The 18,391-nt window shown below is 47.0% G+C and overlaps 9 protein-coding genes across 9 annotated transcripts; 4 read left to right on the plus strand and 5 right to left on the minus strand.

The window, feature by feature from the left end:
- Positions 1-664: 664 nt before the first annotated feature.
- On the plus strand, positions 665-2,513 carry BP5553_03542 (MFS general substrate transporter; the record flags this gene model as incomplete). Its single annotated transcript, XM_032012165.1, has 5 exons — positions 665-807; positions 865-890; positions 961-1,246; positions 1,302-1,893; positions 1,944-2,513. 5 exons carry the CDS (start codon positions 665-667, stop codon positions 2,511-2,513), a joined length of 1,617 nt encoding a protein of 538 aa, XP_031871858.1.
- A 2,012-nt stretch (positions 2,514-4,525) lies between these two features.
- BP5553_03543 (uncharacterized protein) lies at positions 4,526-5,451 on the minus strand (the record flags this gene model as incomplete). The annotated part of the gene is made up of 3 exons (XM_032012166.1): positions 4,526-4,618; positions 4,664-4,802; positions 4,856-5,451. The coding sequence occupies 3 exons, from the start codon at positions 5,449-5,451 to the stop codon at positions 4,526-4,528; spliced, it is 828 nt and encodes a 275-aa protein (XP_031871859.1).
- Positions 5,452-5,481: 30 nt separating this feature from the next.
- BP5553_03544 (uncharacterized protein) lies at positions 5,482-5,943 on the minus strand (the record flags this gene model as incomplete). Its single annotated transcript, XM_032012167.1, has 1 exon — positions 5,482-5,943. The coding sequence occupies one exon, from the start codon at positions 5,941-5,943 to the stop codon at positions 5,482-5,484; it is 462 nt and encodes a 153-aa protein (XP_031871860.1).
- Positions 5,944-7,803: 1,860 nt separating this feature from the next.
- On the plus strand, positions 7,804-8,697 carry BP5553_03545 (Uncharacterized protein; the record flags this gene model as incomplete). Its single annotated transcript, XM_032012168.1, has 3 exons — positions 7,804-7,984; positions 8,038-8,337; positions 8,402-8,697. The coding sequence occupies 3 exons, from the start codon at positions 7,804-7,806 to the stop codon at positions 8,695-8,697; spliced, it is 777 nt and encodes a 258-aa protein (XP_031871861.1).
- A 396-nt stretch (positions 8,698-9,093) lies between these two features.
- Positions 9,094-9,465, plus strand: BP5553_03546 (uncharacterized protein; the record flags this gene model as incomplete). The annotated part of the gene is made up of 1 exon (XM_032012169.1): positions 9,094-9,465. The coding sequence occupies one exon, from the start codon at positions 9,094-9,096 to the stop codon at positions 9,463-9,465; it is 372 nt and encodes a 123-aa protein (XP_031871862.1).
- Positions 9,466-10,967: 1,502 nt separating this feature from the next.
- On the minus strand, positions 10,968-11,648 carry BP5553_03547 (Uncharacterized protein; the record flags this gene model as incomplete). The annotated part of the gene is made up of 4 exons (XM_032012170.1): positions 10,968-11,094; positions 11,180-11,376; positions 11,498-11,539; positions 11,634-11,648. The coding sequence occupies 4 exons, from the start codon at positions 11,646-11,648 to the stop codon at positions 10,968-10,970; spliced, it is 381 nt and encodes a 126-aa protein (XP_031871863.1).
- Positions 11,649-14,224: 2,576 nt separating this feature from the next.
- BP5553_03548 (uncharacterized protein) lies at positions 14,225-15,044 on the minus strand (the record flags this gene model as incomplete). Its single annotated transcript, XM_032012171.1, has 2 exons — positions 14,225-14,938; positions 14,982-15,044. 2 exons carry the CDS (start codon positions 15,042-15,044, stop codon positions 14,225-14,227), a joined length of 777 nt encoding a protein of 258 aa, XP_031871864.1.
- Positions 15,045-15,957: 913 nt separating this feature from the next.
- On the plus strand, positions 15,958-17,392 carry BP5553_03549 (p-loop containing nucleoside triphosphate hydrolase; the record flags this gene model as incomplete). The annotated part of the gene is made up of 4 exons (XM_032012172.1): positions 15,958-16,051; positions 16,121-16,130; positions 16,189-17,308; positions 17,363-17,392. The coding sequence occupies 4 exons, from the start codon at positions 15,958-15,960 to the stop codon at positions 17,390-17,392; spliced, it is 1,254 nt and encodes a 417-aa protein (XP_031871865.1).
- Positions 17,393-17,598: 206 nt separating this feature from the next.
- BP5553_03550 (uncharacterized protein) lies at positions 17,599-18,056 on the minus strand (the record flags this gene model as incomplete). The annotated part of the gene is made up of 2 exons (XM_032012173.1): positions 17,599-17,616; positions 17,733-18,056. The coding sequence occupies 2 exons, from the start codon at positions 18,054-18,056 to the stop codon at positions 17,599-17,601; spliced, it is 342 nt and encodes a 113-aa protein (XP_031871866.1).
- Positions 18,057-18,391: the final 335 nt, after the last annotated feature.

Raw genomic sequence — 18,391 nt, forward strand, 5'->3', positions numbered from 1 at the left:
GGAAGGGAAGCTACTCAACTCTACAGCTAGTCCCTACGGTCTTCCCATGCGTCCTAAGTCTGGGCGTTCCACGCCATAATACACCGTACATAGAATCCCTTATTACGCAGTACACAGAAGCCTTCCCGGAACCCTGCAAATCCTAATCTGCTTCTTGATATCAAATTACATCCAACAATAAATATCCAGCTTGCCACGCATATCAAGCGACGCAGAGGGCAGGAAAAAATCGAGAGCATTACATGCGAACACTCCTTTGCTTCCACCTAGCCCGCCTAGCCAAACCAAAAAAGCAAAAGCTCAAGATCCAGATCCGGTCAAGAGCGCTTTCAACATGCCCTCAAGGTGGCTTTTGGATTGCACTACGGAGTGTAAATAGTTTCAAATAATAGGGTAATTTGCACACCCTAGAAGGTGGGGTGGAGCCCGTCCGGCTTTTGCCCCACGCTCCAGCCACAAGGTCACAGCGGGCCACAAGACCAATGTTGAGGAAAACTTTTCAAGTTCAACCCTTCTTCCTTTCCTTTCCTTATCATTAGATAATTATTTTATCTCCCGAATAGCATCAAGACTGTCTGTCAGAAGCCGAAACCCAAATTTGACTGAGCAGAGTTGAACGTTCCGTATTGGCTAGTAGCAAGCACTTCCATTGCTTCTTAGCAGTATGGCAGACGTGGGGGTTGACAAGATTATTGAGTCTCCTGAGGTTTTGCAGGCCCAAGGAAATGCCCTTGATGGTTCCCTCGAAGCTGGGCGTGAAGAGGAGGAGGAGGAGGCCGAGATTGCTAGAGTTGAGCGCGTGTATAGGTAATTATAGGGTGGCGCTGCTGTTATCCAGAATAGGTTTTCTAACAGACTTTTTAGGAAGATTGATCGTCGCATTATCCCAGGTATGACCTAATGCTAAACTGTTCCCTTTAAAAAAGTTGAGGAGTATTAAATTAATACATCTATTTACAGCTTTTTGGATACTTTATTTCCTATGCTCTGCAATCCGTTCCAATGTCGGCCTGGCGCAGACTATGAATAAAGAGGCCGGGCATTCCCTCCAGCAAGTATTGAACCTGACTGCAAAGCAAACATCCACTGCTCTGGCCCTCTTTTACGTATCTTACGTCCTCTTCGATTTCCCCTCCAATCTGGTTATGACGAGGCTCAGCCCCAGAGTATGGATGTCAAGAATTGTTATCGCCGTGGGAATCATCGGGTGCTGTTTTGCTGCAGTTAAGGCTGCTTGGAGCCTGCTGTGAGTAATTTTCCGTAGCCCCCCTAATCAAGCTTGCATACTAACTCATCAATAGCCTTCTCCGCTTCCTCCTGGGAGTAGTAATTGCTGGCATGTGGCCGGGCATGGCTTATTATCTGACTCTTTTCTATCCGCCTTCCCGAACGGGAAAGCGGATTGGTCAGTATTTCACTGCAGCGCAGGTATCCGCTGCAGTTGTAGGCCTCGTCTCTGCCGGGTTTCAAAAGATGGATGGTCTAGGCGGTTTGGTCGGATTTCAGTGGATGTTTCTCCTCTATGGCTTGTGTGCCGTTGTCCTGGGATTCGGGCTGCTGTGGTGGTTGCCAGACCGCCCTCTGCCGCCTGGAGAGGAGCGAGTTCCATCTGGTATCATGAAATGGCTGCCTGCAACCCCTCCAGTCCTCAAGGGTGAGGATGCTGAAATCCACTATCGGGACTTGACCCGGGTGTATCACGCGCGCCCCTGGAATTTGAAGGACCTGGCCATGGTCTTGATAGACTGGCGCCTTTGGCCCTTGACACTGATGTACTTTGGGGTCGTTGGTGTCGGCATTGGCACCCAACTTTATGGAACAGTCATCATATCCGGGATCGATGCAAGCTTTTCTGGAGTTACTCTCAGCTTGCTGTTCGCTCCCATCTGGGTGGTAAGCTCCAAATTTTCAAGAAAGCAAATAACGTGTGCTAACAGTTATAGATGGACTTAATCGCAATCCTCCTCGTGACCCCCATCTCCGACCGCTTCCACCATTACCGGGCCTTCTTCTTCTCCGCTGCTGTCTGTATCCAAATCGCTGGCCTCCTTACAACCACGTTCGCCCCAGTTTCTCGGCCCTGGGCTCGTTATGGTGGCCTGCTCATGGTAGGCTTCGGACTCGGCCCAACCGTCCCAATCTGTATGACCTGGACCAACGAGATATTCCAGCGACGGCACGGAGAAGTAGGCGTCGCAACTGCCTCCGCACTTGTCTCTGGGCTTGGCAACCTAGGTAGCATCATGACTACGTATGCATTGTATACTGGCTGGCCTGAGGACGCCAAGACCGGTCCGCACCAATACCGGAAGAGCAACCTGACCATGATCGGAATTCTTTGCCTCAGTATCCTGAGCAGCTTCGTTATGACTCTGCTTCTTAAATTTGTTGGCAATAAACCTAGCGGCAAGGTCATCAGCAGTGGAAACTCTGCTACAGAGGAGTTCCAAGATGGCGCCGCTAGACGCGAGCAGAAGCAGAGAGGCTTTAAGAAGATGTGGTGGAGCAAGTAAGCTCTCTACAGCTTTCTGACGAACGAGAGGGCGGTAATCTTCAACAGATGGGTGGACGATAAGAGTGATGTTTCAGCTGGTGGAAGGTGATCCCCTTGTTATCAGCGCGGGAAGCTCAACCTTCTGGAGGAATTTTGCTTTTTGGTTATTTGTGACTTTTTGATTTGATTTGAACTTTTTAGCGATGATACCCATACAGCGTTTGAATATGCTATCATTCGAGATTAGCTACGGCTCTCGACGGCGAAAATGCTTTGCGCTATCGCTGGGACGGCGTATAAGGACCGAGGCGGCACCGGCGACAATTCTTCTACGATATCGTTTTGGTCCGCCTCGTGGGATATTTGGATTTTCAATACATAAATCCGTTTTGATTTAGTAATTTAGTACCTAGGTGCTTAGCGGTTCGAAATGCAAATTTGTATTCGGAAATATTTATGGCTTGATTTCCCAGCGTGATATACTGCTAGATCTGTACTGACCACCAAGATGTGTGGAATGAAATTTGCCCGTACCCCTAAGCAAGCCCCTTTCTTATCAAACCATGGACAGCTTGTTCGATGCCGGAATCCCGACATGAGCATTTTCCATTTCCGTCTTTGGTCCTCAGCCATTGCTGCTTTAGCCTAGGCCGAGGGTACGCAAATCTGAGCGAGCGAGTCCAACGAGACGACATATTTCGACTCCGTGGTTAAATCTGCCGTGGCCAGCTAAAATTAAAAACGGTGCCCTTGATATATTCCTATAATTAGACATCTTCTCGCCTATACTCTCAAATCAACCGTCTACTCTTTCTATCGTATTAATGAAGGTTGGTGGTTGTTCGTGTTAGACTGGTCTTACTATAAAGAAACGTCAACTCTTTCTCGGTAATTGAATGTGACTAGTCTCTATGTTCCTACAGTAACTGAGAATAATTATTTCGTGAATGATCCTGTCAAGGTTATAGGACTTGAAATAGAGAGATTGAACTGATTGATTTGTAGCTAACCTAACGAGTAGAAACCTATATATATAGGCAGCTTTAGAAATAAATCACAAAAGTAAAATAAATAAGATAAGCCGGTATCTGTGTCTTTGACCGAGTGCATTGACTAAACTAAATATCTAATACCACAGTAGTACTAAATAATAACAAAACCAGTGTTACCGTTAGCCAAACGCTTAAGGACGCGCATTTCAGTGATTTGTGTCCGATCGCCATTCTTCGGTCGCTTTGGCAGGAGGCCTGGGCCTCATAACGGGTCCTGGATGATGATATAGCCGAAGGAAGGTCCCACTACACATCATTCTAGGGTACATGGGAACTTCTAAGGAACTCATAGTCTGGCCCGGTTTCTGGAATTAAGCCAATGCTGGAGACTAGTTTCCATTGTCAGGATATAGGTGACCGATATCAACTAACAGACTTACTAGGGATCCCATAGTGTGGACGGCAGTCTGGAATTAACTTAATCCCGGAAACTAGTTTCTATTAGCAGGTTGTAGGTAACTAATATTAATTAACAGACTTACTAGAGTTCCAGTAGTACAGACGGGAGTCTGGAATTAAACCCATCCTAGAGACTAGTTTCGATTGTTAGGTTGTGGGTGACTGATATCAACTGATAGACTTACACGAGTAACATCTGGATACATGTAAGCCTCTTAAATGCTGAAGTATTATTATTTAAAATATGTGATAGGTCTAAATGGTGAATGTCCGCATAATGCATATTTAAATTGGAAAGGCAGGCCTGACGTATAGGGGTTGAGACGTGCAATTCTTCGACGATGGAAAAATGTGTTTTACAAGAAGGGCTACGTGTCCGGTAGTAATGAATAAGCAGGGTAATAAAAGGTGATTTTCTGACCAAATGCGAGTAACGCACGCTTTCGACTTGTACTTTCTGTTAGAACAAAATGGAGCTGGACATCGGCCAACATACAGATCAAGGAACAACATAGCCATTGTAACTTTCGACTTAGGTTGAATCACAGCACGCCAGGATTTCTGACTTATCGATTGATTGTTATAATGGGTTCATCACTAGAAAACCGCCCTCGAGGACATAGTCGTATCCAGGGCTGTCTTTGAAGCTGTTTGTGAGGAACCTGAAGAATATCTGGGATCATCTTAGCAATTAAATTAATAACCTAGGGGCACTTACATCCCAGTGTTGGAACTGAGCATAAGGAAGTTGTTTTATTCGTATTAAGGCGTCTTCAAACATAAAATGGTTTGCATATAATAGGAGACCCTGAATAGTATTCCGATAGAAGGTAGCGATATATGGAGCGAGTAGTATCCTGCAAAATATTAGTTTAGATCAAATCTAACTACTCGAAATGGTGAGCCCTACACAAGATCGCGTATGAGAAGCTGTATACCTGATAGCAGTGACCAAATGCTCTCCATTATATTTCGCATAGCATGCACTAGATCAGAATTGGACTTGGAAACGCCATCATCTGCTTGAACACCGGTAAGGTCTTGCCAGGAGTCTCTAAGCGCTCCCATCGATGTATTTAATTGATCAACCTTTCTGTGAAGACTTGAAGTCTGCATGCGGCCTTCTAAAGTCTGTAGTCGTATGGCATCTGCAGTGTTCTGGCCTGTTTGCTGAATATTTTTAACCACAAAGTCGGTTGACGAGGACTGGACAATTGAAACCTCGTCAAGTTTGGCATAAAGGTCTTTTGTGTACGCGTTTTGGCTTCTTTGAATGATGTTCATACCATCTTCAAGCCTTAAGACAGCCTCGCGCTCTTCTGTTGCGATATAATCCATATGCGCTATTGTGTCTCTTCGGAAGTCCTGAACCTTTTGAAGAGTGAGGTCTGTAGAAACTGACTGCACATCTGAGATGGCCTTGAACCCAGTCTCAATTTGTGTTGTGACGGGTTTTATACTCGCATCAATCGATTGTGCCATACGATTATGGATATCTTCAAGCATTCTTACGGTTGCTTGCCTGCAAAACAATCACTAACAGGAACTGAAGCCGGGTGGTATTATATATCTAACAATTTGTTGGCCAAGCATGAGACCAACCGCCGTCATCGGCAGTGCTATTCTGTCCTGCAGCCGTTTGACCTTCTTTGCCGTAGAAAATGCCCATTGTAGCTTTCTTAGAGCTGCAAATATATGTTTTCTGTTGATATTTGCACCTAAGGTTGGCTCGAAGCTTGTCTCAATATCGGAGCAGAAAGTCTGTAGCAGCATTCGGATGTGCTCGCATTGTTCGCGCAAGTTCTCGGCGAGATCTGCACTTATTGGAGTAGACTGTAGCGCATTTAGATGCTGAAGGGTTTGCGATATAGTTCGGAGGAAAGAGATGGTATCTTGGTATTCAGACGAGGCTCCGCCTGAGTCTTTCAGTGCGACACCAACCCGATACAGCAACTTCACAGCAGCAACGATATCGCCGGCGGACCAGCCGAAAGACATCACTATCCGGGTTTGAAAACGAAATATGCCTTAGGGAGCGATCTGGAATGATTAGAAGCTAAGAAGGCGAGAGAAATAAACGGTGATGAGGCGGCTGAGCCTATAGGATGGTGGAGGCTTAGGACCCAATAAGGCCCGCATCTTCGAGGCTGGCTTGGTCGCACGAGAAGACGACAAGGCTACCACTAAAATTAAATACAAGAATACGGACTGGCACTGTATCATTGGATTATTCTCTTGGTAGCCATTAGCGCTGGCGAGGACGTAGATACACAATTTTATACTTGTCGGTAGTGGAAACGTTTCTGAATGTTGAAAGTTATGAGCCGTGGGAAATCTTGAGCAGCGACTGATGCTCGTTAATAAAGTAGGCAATATCTGGTGAGACGGTCTAAGCAAACACGGCGAGTTGGGACGTGTCGAAATCCCGATGCTATAACTCAAGGTGCAAATGTCTTGCATTGCCGGACCTTGAGATGCATACTGAGCGATCTATTGGCGGGCGACTGGTGCGAAAGTAAATATATACAGGTACTTGCGGAAGGCACTGTATCTAGACTCTTGTCTTAATACGTCCTTGGATCTCGATATTTCCACCTCCGGAGCCGGGATAATAATCAGAAACTTAACATGGCTCGTTCTGTTCTTATGATTGCACGAAAAGGATATTGATATCATCAAGCCGGGAGCGAGTCACAACTTGTGAGAAAGCAGAGAGCGGCGTGACTAATCAGTGCATGGCAGCGCAAGAGTATAAGAATATATTGTGGTGCCTGGCTTGACTCATAATACATGTAAAGATGTAGTGCCACTTCGGAAATTGTGCCCTCCTGAGCCAGTGACGTGCATTGTGTCTTGTAAGGCAATTGAAGGCACTGGGCAGTACGTATGTACTCCGTGGAGGAGTCTAGAATCAAGATGTCGATTATTGTGGTCCAGTCTGGAAACTAGGCCCGTCTAAGTCATGTGCACCGAATGGAGTTTGCACCATTTGCCCAACCTGCAAACCCCAAGAAAAGTTTGACCTCGCTTGCCCCTCGCTTGCCACCATTAGCGCACCCACTAGCGTTTCCCAAATCCTATATAAGACGGCGCTCCCTCCGTCCTTTCGATTTCCTTTCTTCTTTTCTCTTTAGCTCTCTTTGCCTATTGGCTTAGATCAAGTGTAGTATCTGTTCTTTTCAGTTTAATCTCTGAAAGTCGAGTACGTCTCGACACAAAGATTATACTTATTTTTGTCCCTCAGGAAAAGACCGCCAGGCTTGCCTGTGTCTTATCCTACTGTGTCCTCGGTATTACACTGTCTCCGAGCGACGCGACAACCATCTTTTCATTGCAGATTCTGGCTTGCCTAGAATCGTGAAGAAGAGCTACGAATTCACTTCAATGGTGAGTGGTGGGGTTCCGTTCGGACTAGAATTTGTTGCTCCAAAGGATTTGGAAGCAGAATGGACGAGTATCTGAGAATAATGACATTATGGTTTAAGTTGGGTCCTTGGGCAAATTGAACGCTTGCCATGTAGAGATAGGTAAACATAATATATACCTTGGAATGATCCAGCTGGAAGCAGCCCGCAATACTCAAATAGCTTACGATTATGTACGTTCCAATATATAGAACTCGTTTGATCAATGCTGAGAACCTGGAGAAAACAAAGATGCATTAATAGATCATTCCTACGTAGTCGTTGGTGGCGTGCAACGTGAGATTTTCAATCCCATTCGTTTCCCAAATTCAAATCAAAGTGTGGGAACCAGCAAGCGGCGCGTTGCTAAATTCAAAACACACCCGCCACCTCAAAACCGTGACTCTTTCACCGTGGTGACTCTCCCCGATCGCAACATCACTCCAATATCAATATGGCAAGCTCCAGCGAGTCCGGAATGGTAAACGCACGAATTTTCGAAGATCTCCAGACCAAAATTGACGAGGATGCCGAAGTTCGAGAACAGATCCGAGCCATCCTGCAAACGCTAGAGAGGCAAGGACGACATGCGCAGTCGGCCTTGTCAAGAGCCCATTCAACCCCAGCAGCAAATCGTGAGCATCATTTAACAGAGCCCATAAACAAGAGCAGGGCTAACATGCCCAAGTGCAACCCGTGATTGCGGCTGCTGAGAGTAGCATCAAGGAGCAGATCGAAAGCATCCGTACGCTTTCCTCTGTTGCCTCTAACTTCCCATACTACAAGTACATCTCGACCGCCACCGTTATAGTTTACGTGAAGTTTAGCTCACCAATCTACAGGTACAATGGTCTTTGGACACGAGAAGTTCAGAATGTCATTTTTGCAGTCCTCCTCTGTGGATGGCTCGGCGGATTGCCGATGAAAGACAAAGCCGCTGAACCCGGCAGACTCCTCACAATTGAAGAGGTGGGAGAGATCCTCAACGGTAGACCAGTCTCCCAAGTTACATTCGTTTGATAAATAATTGCGGTGCTGATGAACAATAACAGTTCCCGTAAATCTCAAGGACCGAGACGCGTTCCATATAAGCATCGAGGAATACCTCCAGTCGCTCATCTCACTGATTGACGAACTTGCTAGATTGGCCGTCAACTCTGTGACTCTTGGTGATTATCAGCGGCCATTACAGATCAGTCAATTCGTCAAGGATCTCCATGCCGGTTTTCAGATATTGAATCTGAAGAACGATTCTTTGAGGAGGAGGAGTGATAGTATCAAGTATAGCGTTAAGAAGATCGAGGACATTGTCTATGATCTTTCGCTGAGGAATCTTGTTCCGAAGTAATGATCGGAATTTATGACACCGGCCGGGAAATGCTATCCCAAGTTGGCTTTGTGTGTGTACTTGGGGATTCGTTCTGTATCGTTAAGACTAGGAAGGTATTGTGTTCAAGGATAGCCACCGTCGTCGGAAGTTGCTAGTTTTGACCTCTGAGTACCGCTACTGGTATCATATATCTAGTAATACATTCTGCTAGGCTAATACTTGATTTAATAAAAAGCTACGTCTTTCCTGGCAACTGGCAATAAAAGCCAAATAAAGTTGGTGATATCTGGGGCATAACGTTCCACGTGCGCTCCACCCCAGCATCCCAGTCGCGTCACCTCGCCCAAGTTCCACGTACGAGTAACTTCACAATCGCATTAGCACCAAATCCGAACGTACTTTACAGCCCACGAGATGCCCCTCGTCGACCCTATAACGATGTCCATCGTGGCCCCCGCCTCCTCCCCAAGCACACCAGCAAAACCCTCACAGCCAATTGAGCTCCTCCCAACCCCAATTGCACGGCTCGTCTCCCAAGCTCATCCGGCGCTCCTCCTCTCAGCATACTATTTCCGATTCCCAGCCTTCGTCGCAGACCCAGTCCCAACACTTCTAAGCTCACTGCTACCACTAGCAGTCGTGCAAACAGCATATGCAATCACTTGCCTACCAGCAACAGGCTCCAACACCAAGCCGGCGAAGAAAGTAAAGCTCAATGCGACCCGAAAGCCTGCCGCGGACCCTGGAACGGCAAAGGCCTTTGTAACTTCCCCCCTCTCCGCATAGAAATAGTGAATAAAACCGGTTCTAACAATTTCCCTGCAAATAGACAGTATTCTTCGCGCTTCTTCTCTCCTCCCTCTCGGTCCCCGTTCTCGCAACGTTCCAAGTCCTATTTGGCGCTCCAGTTACAACACATATCCCGCACACGCTCTTAAGCTCCGCCCATCTAGGGCTCCTCGCTATTTTCCCATTGATATACGTGCATGGCGCAGACACCAGGCGGTGGAGGGAGGTAGCGTCGTTTTATAGCCCGATTGACGAGGTGTTCGGCGGGACTGTCGGATGCTTTTTAGGGGCATGGTTGGGCGCCGTGCCTATACCGCTGGATTGGGATAGGGAGTGGCAGAAGTGGCCTGTTACGATTGTTACGGGTGCTTATCTTGGGTATATGGTTGGGAAGCTGGTTGGGTCGTGGGCGTTGCGGGGGAAAAGGATTGAGTTGGATTGAGGTTTTGGGCTTATATACCTCTGGTAGGTAGATTTAATGGTAAATATCCATTTTGAAAAAGAGGTTCTCCAGTACTAAGTGTCTATTTAGGAACACTTTTACATAAATCGTGGCACGTTGCAAAGGTTTCGTCAACGCATGGATGAAAGCTCCGAAAATACGCTAGAAACCTAGCTGCGTTTGGGAACAGTGCTGAATGAGCTTATACAGAAGAGTAATAAGGGCATGAGAGTAGTGTTAGGGCTGCGAAGCAATGAATGGGCCAGTATAATTGCGAAATACCTTAGTGGAGGCAATACATACGGGCCCGTTTGGGTCCATCTTGGGACACTTAATGTTTTGGTATCGTGGGTGGAGTATTGCTTCCATATATTCGAGCGTCTCAGAATTAAACTCTACCTCCTTACAAGCACCCTGACGAAAACTGTTGAAGAGCTTTCCTTGGGTCTGAGATGGTAGTTTGGGTCTGGAGTTTATTTTTACATAGATATATGCCTTCAGTTATGTAGTTTGACATCTATAATTGGTTCAGGGAGATATGGAATGTCTAATCTGTATCATCTATTTCTCAAATCACATTATAAACCACTAATGCTTCACAATCTCATTGGTACCCTACCGCATCCCTGGCTGTTAATTAGCCCATCCTCATTATTCAGTCTTTGCCCGACCTCTGTACCGTATACTTGCCTCTACTTTAGGTCCCCTCACGAACTGGGGAAATACAAGTATCATTGGCCCGGTGCGTGATATCTTCCCAAACAGACAAGACCGGGTTAGTATTGATTTCCAGATTATTTAGATTGGCTACTAACGTCCCGTAAAGAGAGGGGCAGTTCGATTCCTACGTTGCGTACCTTACCACGGTTTTGGTAGATATCGTAAGCACCATCCCCATTTAATAAGATATTTCTTCATGGTCCACATATCACAGTACATTCGGGAGCAATAAACTTTGTGGAAGCACAAGCGATCATGCATTGAATGGGTCTATATGCAATATATAACTCTGCCTCTCATCCACCACACCATGCCGCTCCCGGGTCGCTTGGGATGCTTACTCCTCATCCTCCTCAGCCTCATCGTTGACAACGTTGAAGAATCTCAACTCGTAGACACCCTTGGAGGTAGAAACAACACGGAGCCAATCTCTTAGCTGTTGCTTCTTGAGGAACTTCTTTGTCCTACACCACGCCGACAACATTAGAACACGTTCTTTCTCTCCAGTATAAACCAATACTACAAACGTAGCTTTGAGGGAGAACGTACAGGTACTTAAGATATCTGCCGGAGAAGTTGATGTGGGCAATGACCTCGATCTTGCCATCGCCGATCTGGGAGATCTGCACCACATCGCCGAGGTTGCCAACACGGCCGTCAACCTTGATCTTGTCCTGGAGGAACTTCTCGAAGGCGGAGACGTCGAAGATCTTATCGCTAGCGGGTTGCGAAGCGTTGATGATGAACTATGGTTACCTCGTCAGCCTCGCGCTCACAACTCCCAAAACATATATTCTTCCTCAATTCGCCGGTTTTCTAGCGGTCGAGACCGAAGGCGGGGTAATTTAAGATAATAGGGAAGCGTACCTTCTGCGTAACCTTTCCTTGCTTGCCCTTGGGCCCTGACTTCTGCAAATTCCGATGATATCTTAGCCTACTGCATCACGCCGCAACCTCGCAAACACGAGGCGGGCCAACAGCAAAGCGGATTTCATGTACATACTGTTGATGGTGCCATTGTAATGGAGGTGTATAGGTCGCAAAGAAGTTTGATCCTGCGCCGTCTGAGTTGGGATTTGGAGTTGAGTTGGAGTTGGGGGTTGCTTCACGAAGTCGAGGAAAGATCGCTACCTCTCTCGAAATAATTTTTGGTTGTGGGTGCCAAGACTTTGCGATCGCTTAATTGCGAGCGGAGCAGGGGCAATGGGGCGGAGTCATGTGATCATGGGATGGTATGATATTTCGGAGCTTACGACTACGAGTACGAACCAAGGTGGATAACTTCCAAGCTGTCAACGATGAGCGGGTCTTCGGGGTCCTCGGAGTCAATTTATTATAATGGAAAATATTGCACGTGATCTTCTAGAATGGGTTTGATCATTAATTCATATGGTTAAGGTCGTGTGGGAAAGGATAATGTGTTTTCCAGGGTATCAAGAGTCTTTGGATTTAATTATTAATTGTCTGTATACTCCGTAATGCTGCCCCGAAACCATAAGCCGACAGTCCGTAGACATGCGAGCAGGAAAAGTACGAAAAAAGGCATTACATCGCGCCGCAAAAGTCAAGTACCATATGCTACAGTATTCAAAGAAATCCCCAAACGCCTCATTCTTCGTGATTGTCTTCAACTTCAAAGAACGTGTGTTTTGGGAAACGCGGCCAATCAGCACCGAGCGTTAGGAGCCGTTCTCAAAAGGGTCCGAACATGCCGCGCCAAGTTCGTTTTGCGTCTCGTGCTCGCAACAAGTGCCGGCAATGCATAGCGCGCCGGAAGATGACAAAGGATGTTATGCGGGTCGGGATTATCGTGGTTACGTGGTACGCGCATTTGATTTCGGGTCCAGATGAGAAGGATTGTGGAAGCTGTCAAGGCGTAACACGTCGCAGTGAAGTTCCTGGAGGAAGCGGTCAGTTATGTCTCAAGCCATGTCTCTTAAGCAATTGCCGAAGTCTTTTGGGATTTGTGGGGTGACCGATGTTTAAATCGGATGAGAACGATGTTGTTAGAGTAGGGCAGAAAGGGATTGCGCTTACAATTGTCAGCTTAGTACTTCAGAATGATATACAAAGCGTGGATGATTCCAGGAATGTCTGTTAGAGATGGGATTAGCAGTGGCCTTCAAAGATGCAGGAGGATATGCATGGGATGCGCCGGAAATGAAGTCCCCGGCGTCGCTCATCTTGGGGGAGTGAAGGGAGGGCAACATACAGCCAAGGATGGTCAACAGGATGTTGATGAGGAGATCAGCTCCGCAGCCTCTCTCTAGGAATACTCCCAGCGGTGGGAGGAAGATGGCAAGAATGATCTTGCAGATATCAGAGGTGGTGAAAGGCATCTTGGTGATTGATTTGTGTTGTGGTGTTTGTTGAGTTTCGGAGATCGAGGTTGATTGTTGAAAGGATGATGGAGATCTTTGTTTGTATGTGGCAAGATTTGAAGTGAAGAAAGATCCGGAACTGATGGGCCAGCGCTTGAGAACTTATACGAAAACAGAAATAGCTGGTCACCGACTTACCATCCAGGCCCTTACTGCTATCCCGGCCCGGCGCGTATGTGTGCTACGTCATCGTCACCCACGCCAGTAATGCGTAGAGACAGTGAGTTGTCACAATGCCGGCCAAGCCACAAGGGTAAATACTTGTTGGTTGTTGCTTCGGAGTGCTTGGAAGGCCCGTATAGGTCAATTGCCAACAGGTATGTCCCTACGGAGGAGCCGATGCCAAGGTGATGTTCTTGCTATGACATGACCTTATCTGGAGATTTTTGTTGGAGCTCAGTACTATCTGTGGCGCATGATGTGGCGCAGGAAAGATAGATGTGGCTCACCGTGTACCTCCCAGACCCGAATCACTGGGCATTACGTATCCCGTCAGTTTATGAAGACATTGGCAATGCGTGAGTGCCGTCTTTCCGAACCCTCGACAAAATACTAGTGCTGTGGCTCACGCTTCGATGTCGACATGTGCTCAGCTAGATCATGGTACAGTACCTAGGTACCTAGGTACCAACTTCCGAGAAAACCGGGTGAGACCATCGCCATGGCTAACCGCGGAGTGGATTAAGGTATACCCGTACCTTTAGTACAAAGTTAGATCTTGTTTAGTCGGCGCAAGTGAGGGCATAGTCTCTAACAACTAAGGCGTGGGAGGTAAAGGATAGCTAAAGTTACTACCATACTACGTTAGAGTAATAGCAATATAACTAAGTTAGACATCATTCCAAAAGTCACGATTATTACGAAATGCCACCCTCAGTTCTAGTACAAAGGCAATGGGGAAATTTAGGCTGGCACAAGCAGAAGTCCGTATTTTATTACCAATCTTCCATAAGATCATGTGGAAGTGCTCTCCTCCCTCCCTCGATTTGCTTTGTGATACGCAGGGGCCCTTTCCCATCCCAACTGACTTCGCACTGTTGATGATTAGAATCACGGACTGCATCAATGATGCGCAAGATAAGGGTATGAAAACGTGCCAACAGGGCCGAGTTGTCTTTTTCCCATTGGTCGATTTCATCCTTCACGTCCTTGACCTCGGGGTTATCGAAATGGCCGTATTTGTGATACGCAAGAAGGAGTTTGGGTGTTTGATTCAGCCAAAGCCGTGAATGATTTCCTTCATGTCGAAAGGCTTGTAACTGCCACGGGTTTTTATATCAAAGATCTGGTCCTGACGCACTCCTATGCCTTGCTGCTTTAGCTGAAGTTCTTGATCCTGGGCGACTTCAGTGCTGCTCATGGCCATGGCTCCAAGCGCGTCTTCGAGACTTAATTCGCTTGTAGAGTTCGTGACACTTAATGGTGCCTTCGCATCATCTTTGACGTAGCCATCGGTTTCCGTTCGAACCACGACCTTCAGCCCACCAAATTCATACCGGATGATGCGTTGATGAGAGCACGAACCCCGAGACTCGGAATCCCACGTTGTATAGACATCCGGGAACGTGTGGCCATAACCTCGTAGATTCGTGATGAGTTCTCTGGGAGAGCCTTCCTTGCGGACGAAGAGCACTGTCTCTCCTATGACATCGACGTCAAACCGGAATGTCCTGGATTCAGATCTAGCAAATCTCAGAAGATTCCCAATGGTGCTGCCACATCCTACAATATCTGCCGCCTGCAGGTCGAAGTCTGGTCGCATAACCTTCAACGAGCGGAACATAGGCTCCAAGGGATACGACTGGTGTCGGGCCGCGTTGATATCTCGGAAAATATCTTCACTGTCGGGTTTCAACCGTGGATCTGTTGCTGGTGGAGTCCACACTGGCGGGGAACCTGTGCCATTTGAGGTGTCATTAAATAACATCTATTGAAGGTGATGATTAGCTATTGGGAGTTTATGGACTGACCTGGCACGAGGATGACTGGAGATTTCCCATTAACCCAGTTGTAGGACGCGACATATTCGACATTATGGATCATGGGCGCATCCTCCTCTATCAATAATGTCTCGACGTCGATATTGCCGATGGCATCACCAAAGGGTTTTGGCGGGGTTTGAATCTGGGTTGTTCCACTCAAGTGAGCACCGCCACGGCTGACCCATCTTCCTCTACCACTATTAAATCCTCGATAGAACTACAATAAGAAGACATCTTGATGTTGAACTTTCAAAGCTGATTTCGTAGATGAGAGAGAAGAAGGGAGAAAAGTTTGGGATATTACTCTTTATATTCAAGAGCAAAGGAAATGAATTACTTCAAAATGACTGAGGTGATGGGAGGCCATTGTCTTTGCTAATGCAAGCTTCCGTGATGAGGCATCATGCCGTAGTTTCATAGGTCCTAAGCTGTAGCCAGCTAGCGCTGAGAAGGGGAAACACATTTCACATGCTGCCAGCTAACACTTGCCAACTATCAAGATATGGGTAGCTACTTCGGGAGCACTATTCTAGTGGTCTATACTTGCCGTTTGCCCATAATGTACGAGAAGCCACAAATGATATTATGTGCGGTTTGACGATCCAGTATGACTGGACGGCACATAATTCCCTGTTGTCGAGCATCAAACGAAGAACAGAACGTTCCCAGGTAAAATTACCATCACATGATATCACTCACGTGACCATCATAGTACACCACAATTGTAAAATCATGTAGGCGTAACTAAATTCTTTAATATGCTATAAAGTTATGATAGAATAAGTAGAGTAGAACAGTTATTGGTGTGCTTGTACAAATTATCCAGAATTGAGTTGCTCTAATTGGATTGTGCTCAGGCGCAATCCCTTCCTTTCCCCTCCACTATCTTATCGATAAAATTTCCAAGCCGACAACACACGAATGAAGCAACATCAACATCAACCTCTGTTCTCCTACAAAAATCATGCCACGAGAGCCTCTAATAGGTCTAGTTGGCAAGCCCTCATCGGGAAAGAGCACCACATTAAATAGTTTGACTGATGCGACTTCCAAAGTCGGTGGGTAAAACCTCCAACCACCAACCCTTCCCCCTCATCTAAGGACCCAAACTCACTATATTTACTCAGGCAACTTTCCGTAAGATATCCGTCTAAACCAATACCTGCGGAACTACACCCAGCTGAATTACTGCTAGGTTTACGACAATAGACCCCCAGCGTGCCATTGGATACCTGCAAATCGACTGCGCCTGCAAACGGTACGATCTCACCGAACGATGCAAACCAAACTACGGGTCCTGTATTGATGGACGGCGATCCGTGCCCATCGAGCTCCTAGACGTCGCCGGACTCGTCCCAGGAGCACACGAAGGAAAGGGACTTGGGAACAAATTCCTGGACGATCTGCGACATGCAGATGCGCTTGTACATGTTGTCGATGTAAGCGGGACGACGGACGCCGAAGGCAAAGCAACCCGAGGATACGATCCTTCACAAGACATAGTATGGCTACGTTCCGAAATCGTGCAATGGATTCTCGGGAATCTGATGCAGAAATGGGGGTCGGTAAAGAGGAGACATATAGCAGTCAAAGCTACGGCCGTTGAGACGTTACAGGGCCAGTTTTCTGGATACGGATCCACGGCTTCCGTGATCGCCAGGACGTTAGACAAAATGGGCCTGAAGGAACCGTTGGAGCATTGGTCTAATGAGACGGTTGATAAAGTGGTCAACGCGTTTACGGACGAGAAATTCCCTACAGTCATTGCGCTAAATAAAATCGACCATGCGGACGCAGATAAGAACATCAGCAAAATCGCAAAGATGTACGATTCCCAACAAATCGTGCTTTGCTCTGCGATATCGGAAGTCTTCCTACGAAAGCTGGCAAAACAAGGCTTTGTACGCTACACCGAAGGTAGCGAGTTTGTCGACACACGGGAGGATCTTATCGCAGATGGAGATCCCGATGGTGGCGGGCTAAAGGAGATGGACGAGAAGCTGAAAACGCGGATTGAGAATCTTAAGGATATGGTGCTGTATCGTTTCGGGTCTACGGGGGTTGTTCAGGTTCTCACTAGAGCCGCAGAATTACTTGGCCTCGTCCCGGTTTTCCCCGTTAGGAATGTATCGACTTTCTCCTCGGGGGCTTCTGGGTCTAATGCAGTGTTTCGAGACTGCGTGTTGGTCAAAAAGGGGACTACTGTTGTGGAGGCCGCGAGGAAGGTCATGGGAGATGCGCCTTTGGCTTATGTGGAGGGTGCGGGGGGTGTTAGAGTTGCAGAGGATGATCTCGTCGGGGTTGGGAAGAACGATGTAAGCCACCACTTTACTATTACCTATCGACACATAACTAACTATTATTTTTAGATTCTCTCATTTAAGGTTGGTCGAGCATGAGCTGCTCAAGTTAGGCATTGGCGTTCAATTAGGGAAAGGGAATGCAGCATAGCAAACGGCGTTTCTCGACTGGGTGGTTGGTCAAGCCTGGGTTGAGATAGATATATTGCCATACTTCTATGTAATGCGATTTATGCATTCAATTCAAGTTTCTCTCCGTTCCCCTTTCGCTCGTCTCTATTCGGACCTCCATCTCAATATTTTCTTCACGCATCTCCTTTCTTCTATGAACTAGTTAGCAAACCCAGTCTCTCTATCCTCCGCTTCATTCCAAGCTCCCTATTTCCTTTCCACTCAACGCTTCAAATCCAAACACAAAAGAAAACACCCTCAAACTCACCTGCCCCCTCTCATCCTGCATTCCAACTGTATCTGGCGCCTCAGGAAACTCCTGCCTCGCTTTCTGATTCGAGCCTCCACTCTGCTCACTTATTCCCCTCGACCTATCTACCTCCCCACGTTCCTTCTTCCCCGCCATTACCGCGTCTTGCTGTACATTGTGGCTATCAGCCCCGTTGGTGATATGGTCTTTTCCAGTGCTGCCCTTCCATTTCTGGACCGAGGTAGTGGTGGTTAAGAGGCGTGTTGTTGGTGATCTGGCGATGCATGGTTTGCGGAGGGAGGAGAGGGAGTTCGGGAGGATTCGGCGGGTGAGGTGGGACATTGTTTATAATTGCCGTAGCTGCTCTTGTGAGAGTGTAAGAGGAGTAGCTAATATTAATTATCAGGCTGTATTGAGAGATTCGTCTTTATTTCGTAAATAATTACGCACATATGTAATTGGCCGAAGCTTCCCGGTCATGTTTTGGTGCATGTCGTCACTCCCTGGAGCTACCCATTGACCCAAATCCCGGTGTGGCGAGATCCTTAGACTTGGCTGTGTTACAATGGACTATGATCAATATTATGTAACCTTAATGTTCTCCTTTGTTAGTAAGTAACCTTAATGCTCTCCTTGTTAGTAACCGTGCCTAACCTTGCCTGGACAAATGGGGTTGG

Source organism: Venustampulla echinocandica, assembly GCF_003357145.1.
Source record: "Venustampulla echinocandica strain BP 5553 chromosome Unknown scaffold_1, whole genome shotgun sequence".
Taxonomy (NCBI): Eukaryota; Fungi; Ascomycota; class Leotiomycetes; order Helotiales; family Pleuroascaceae; genus Venustampulla; species Venustampulla echinocandica.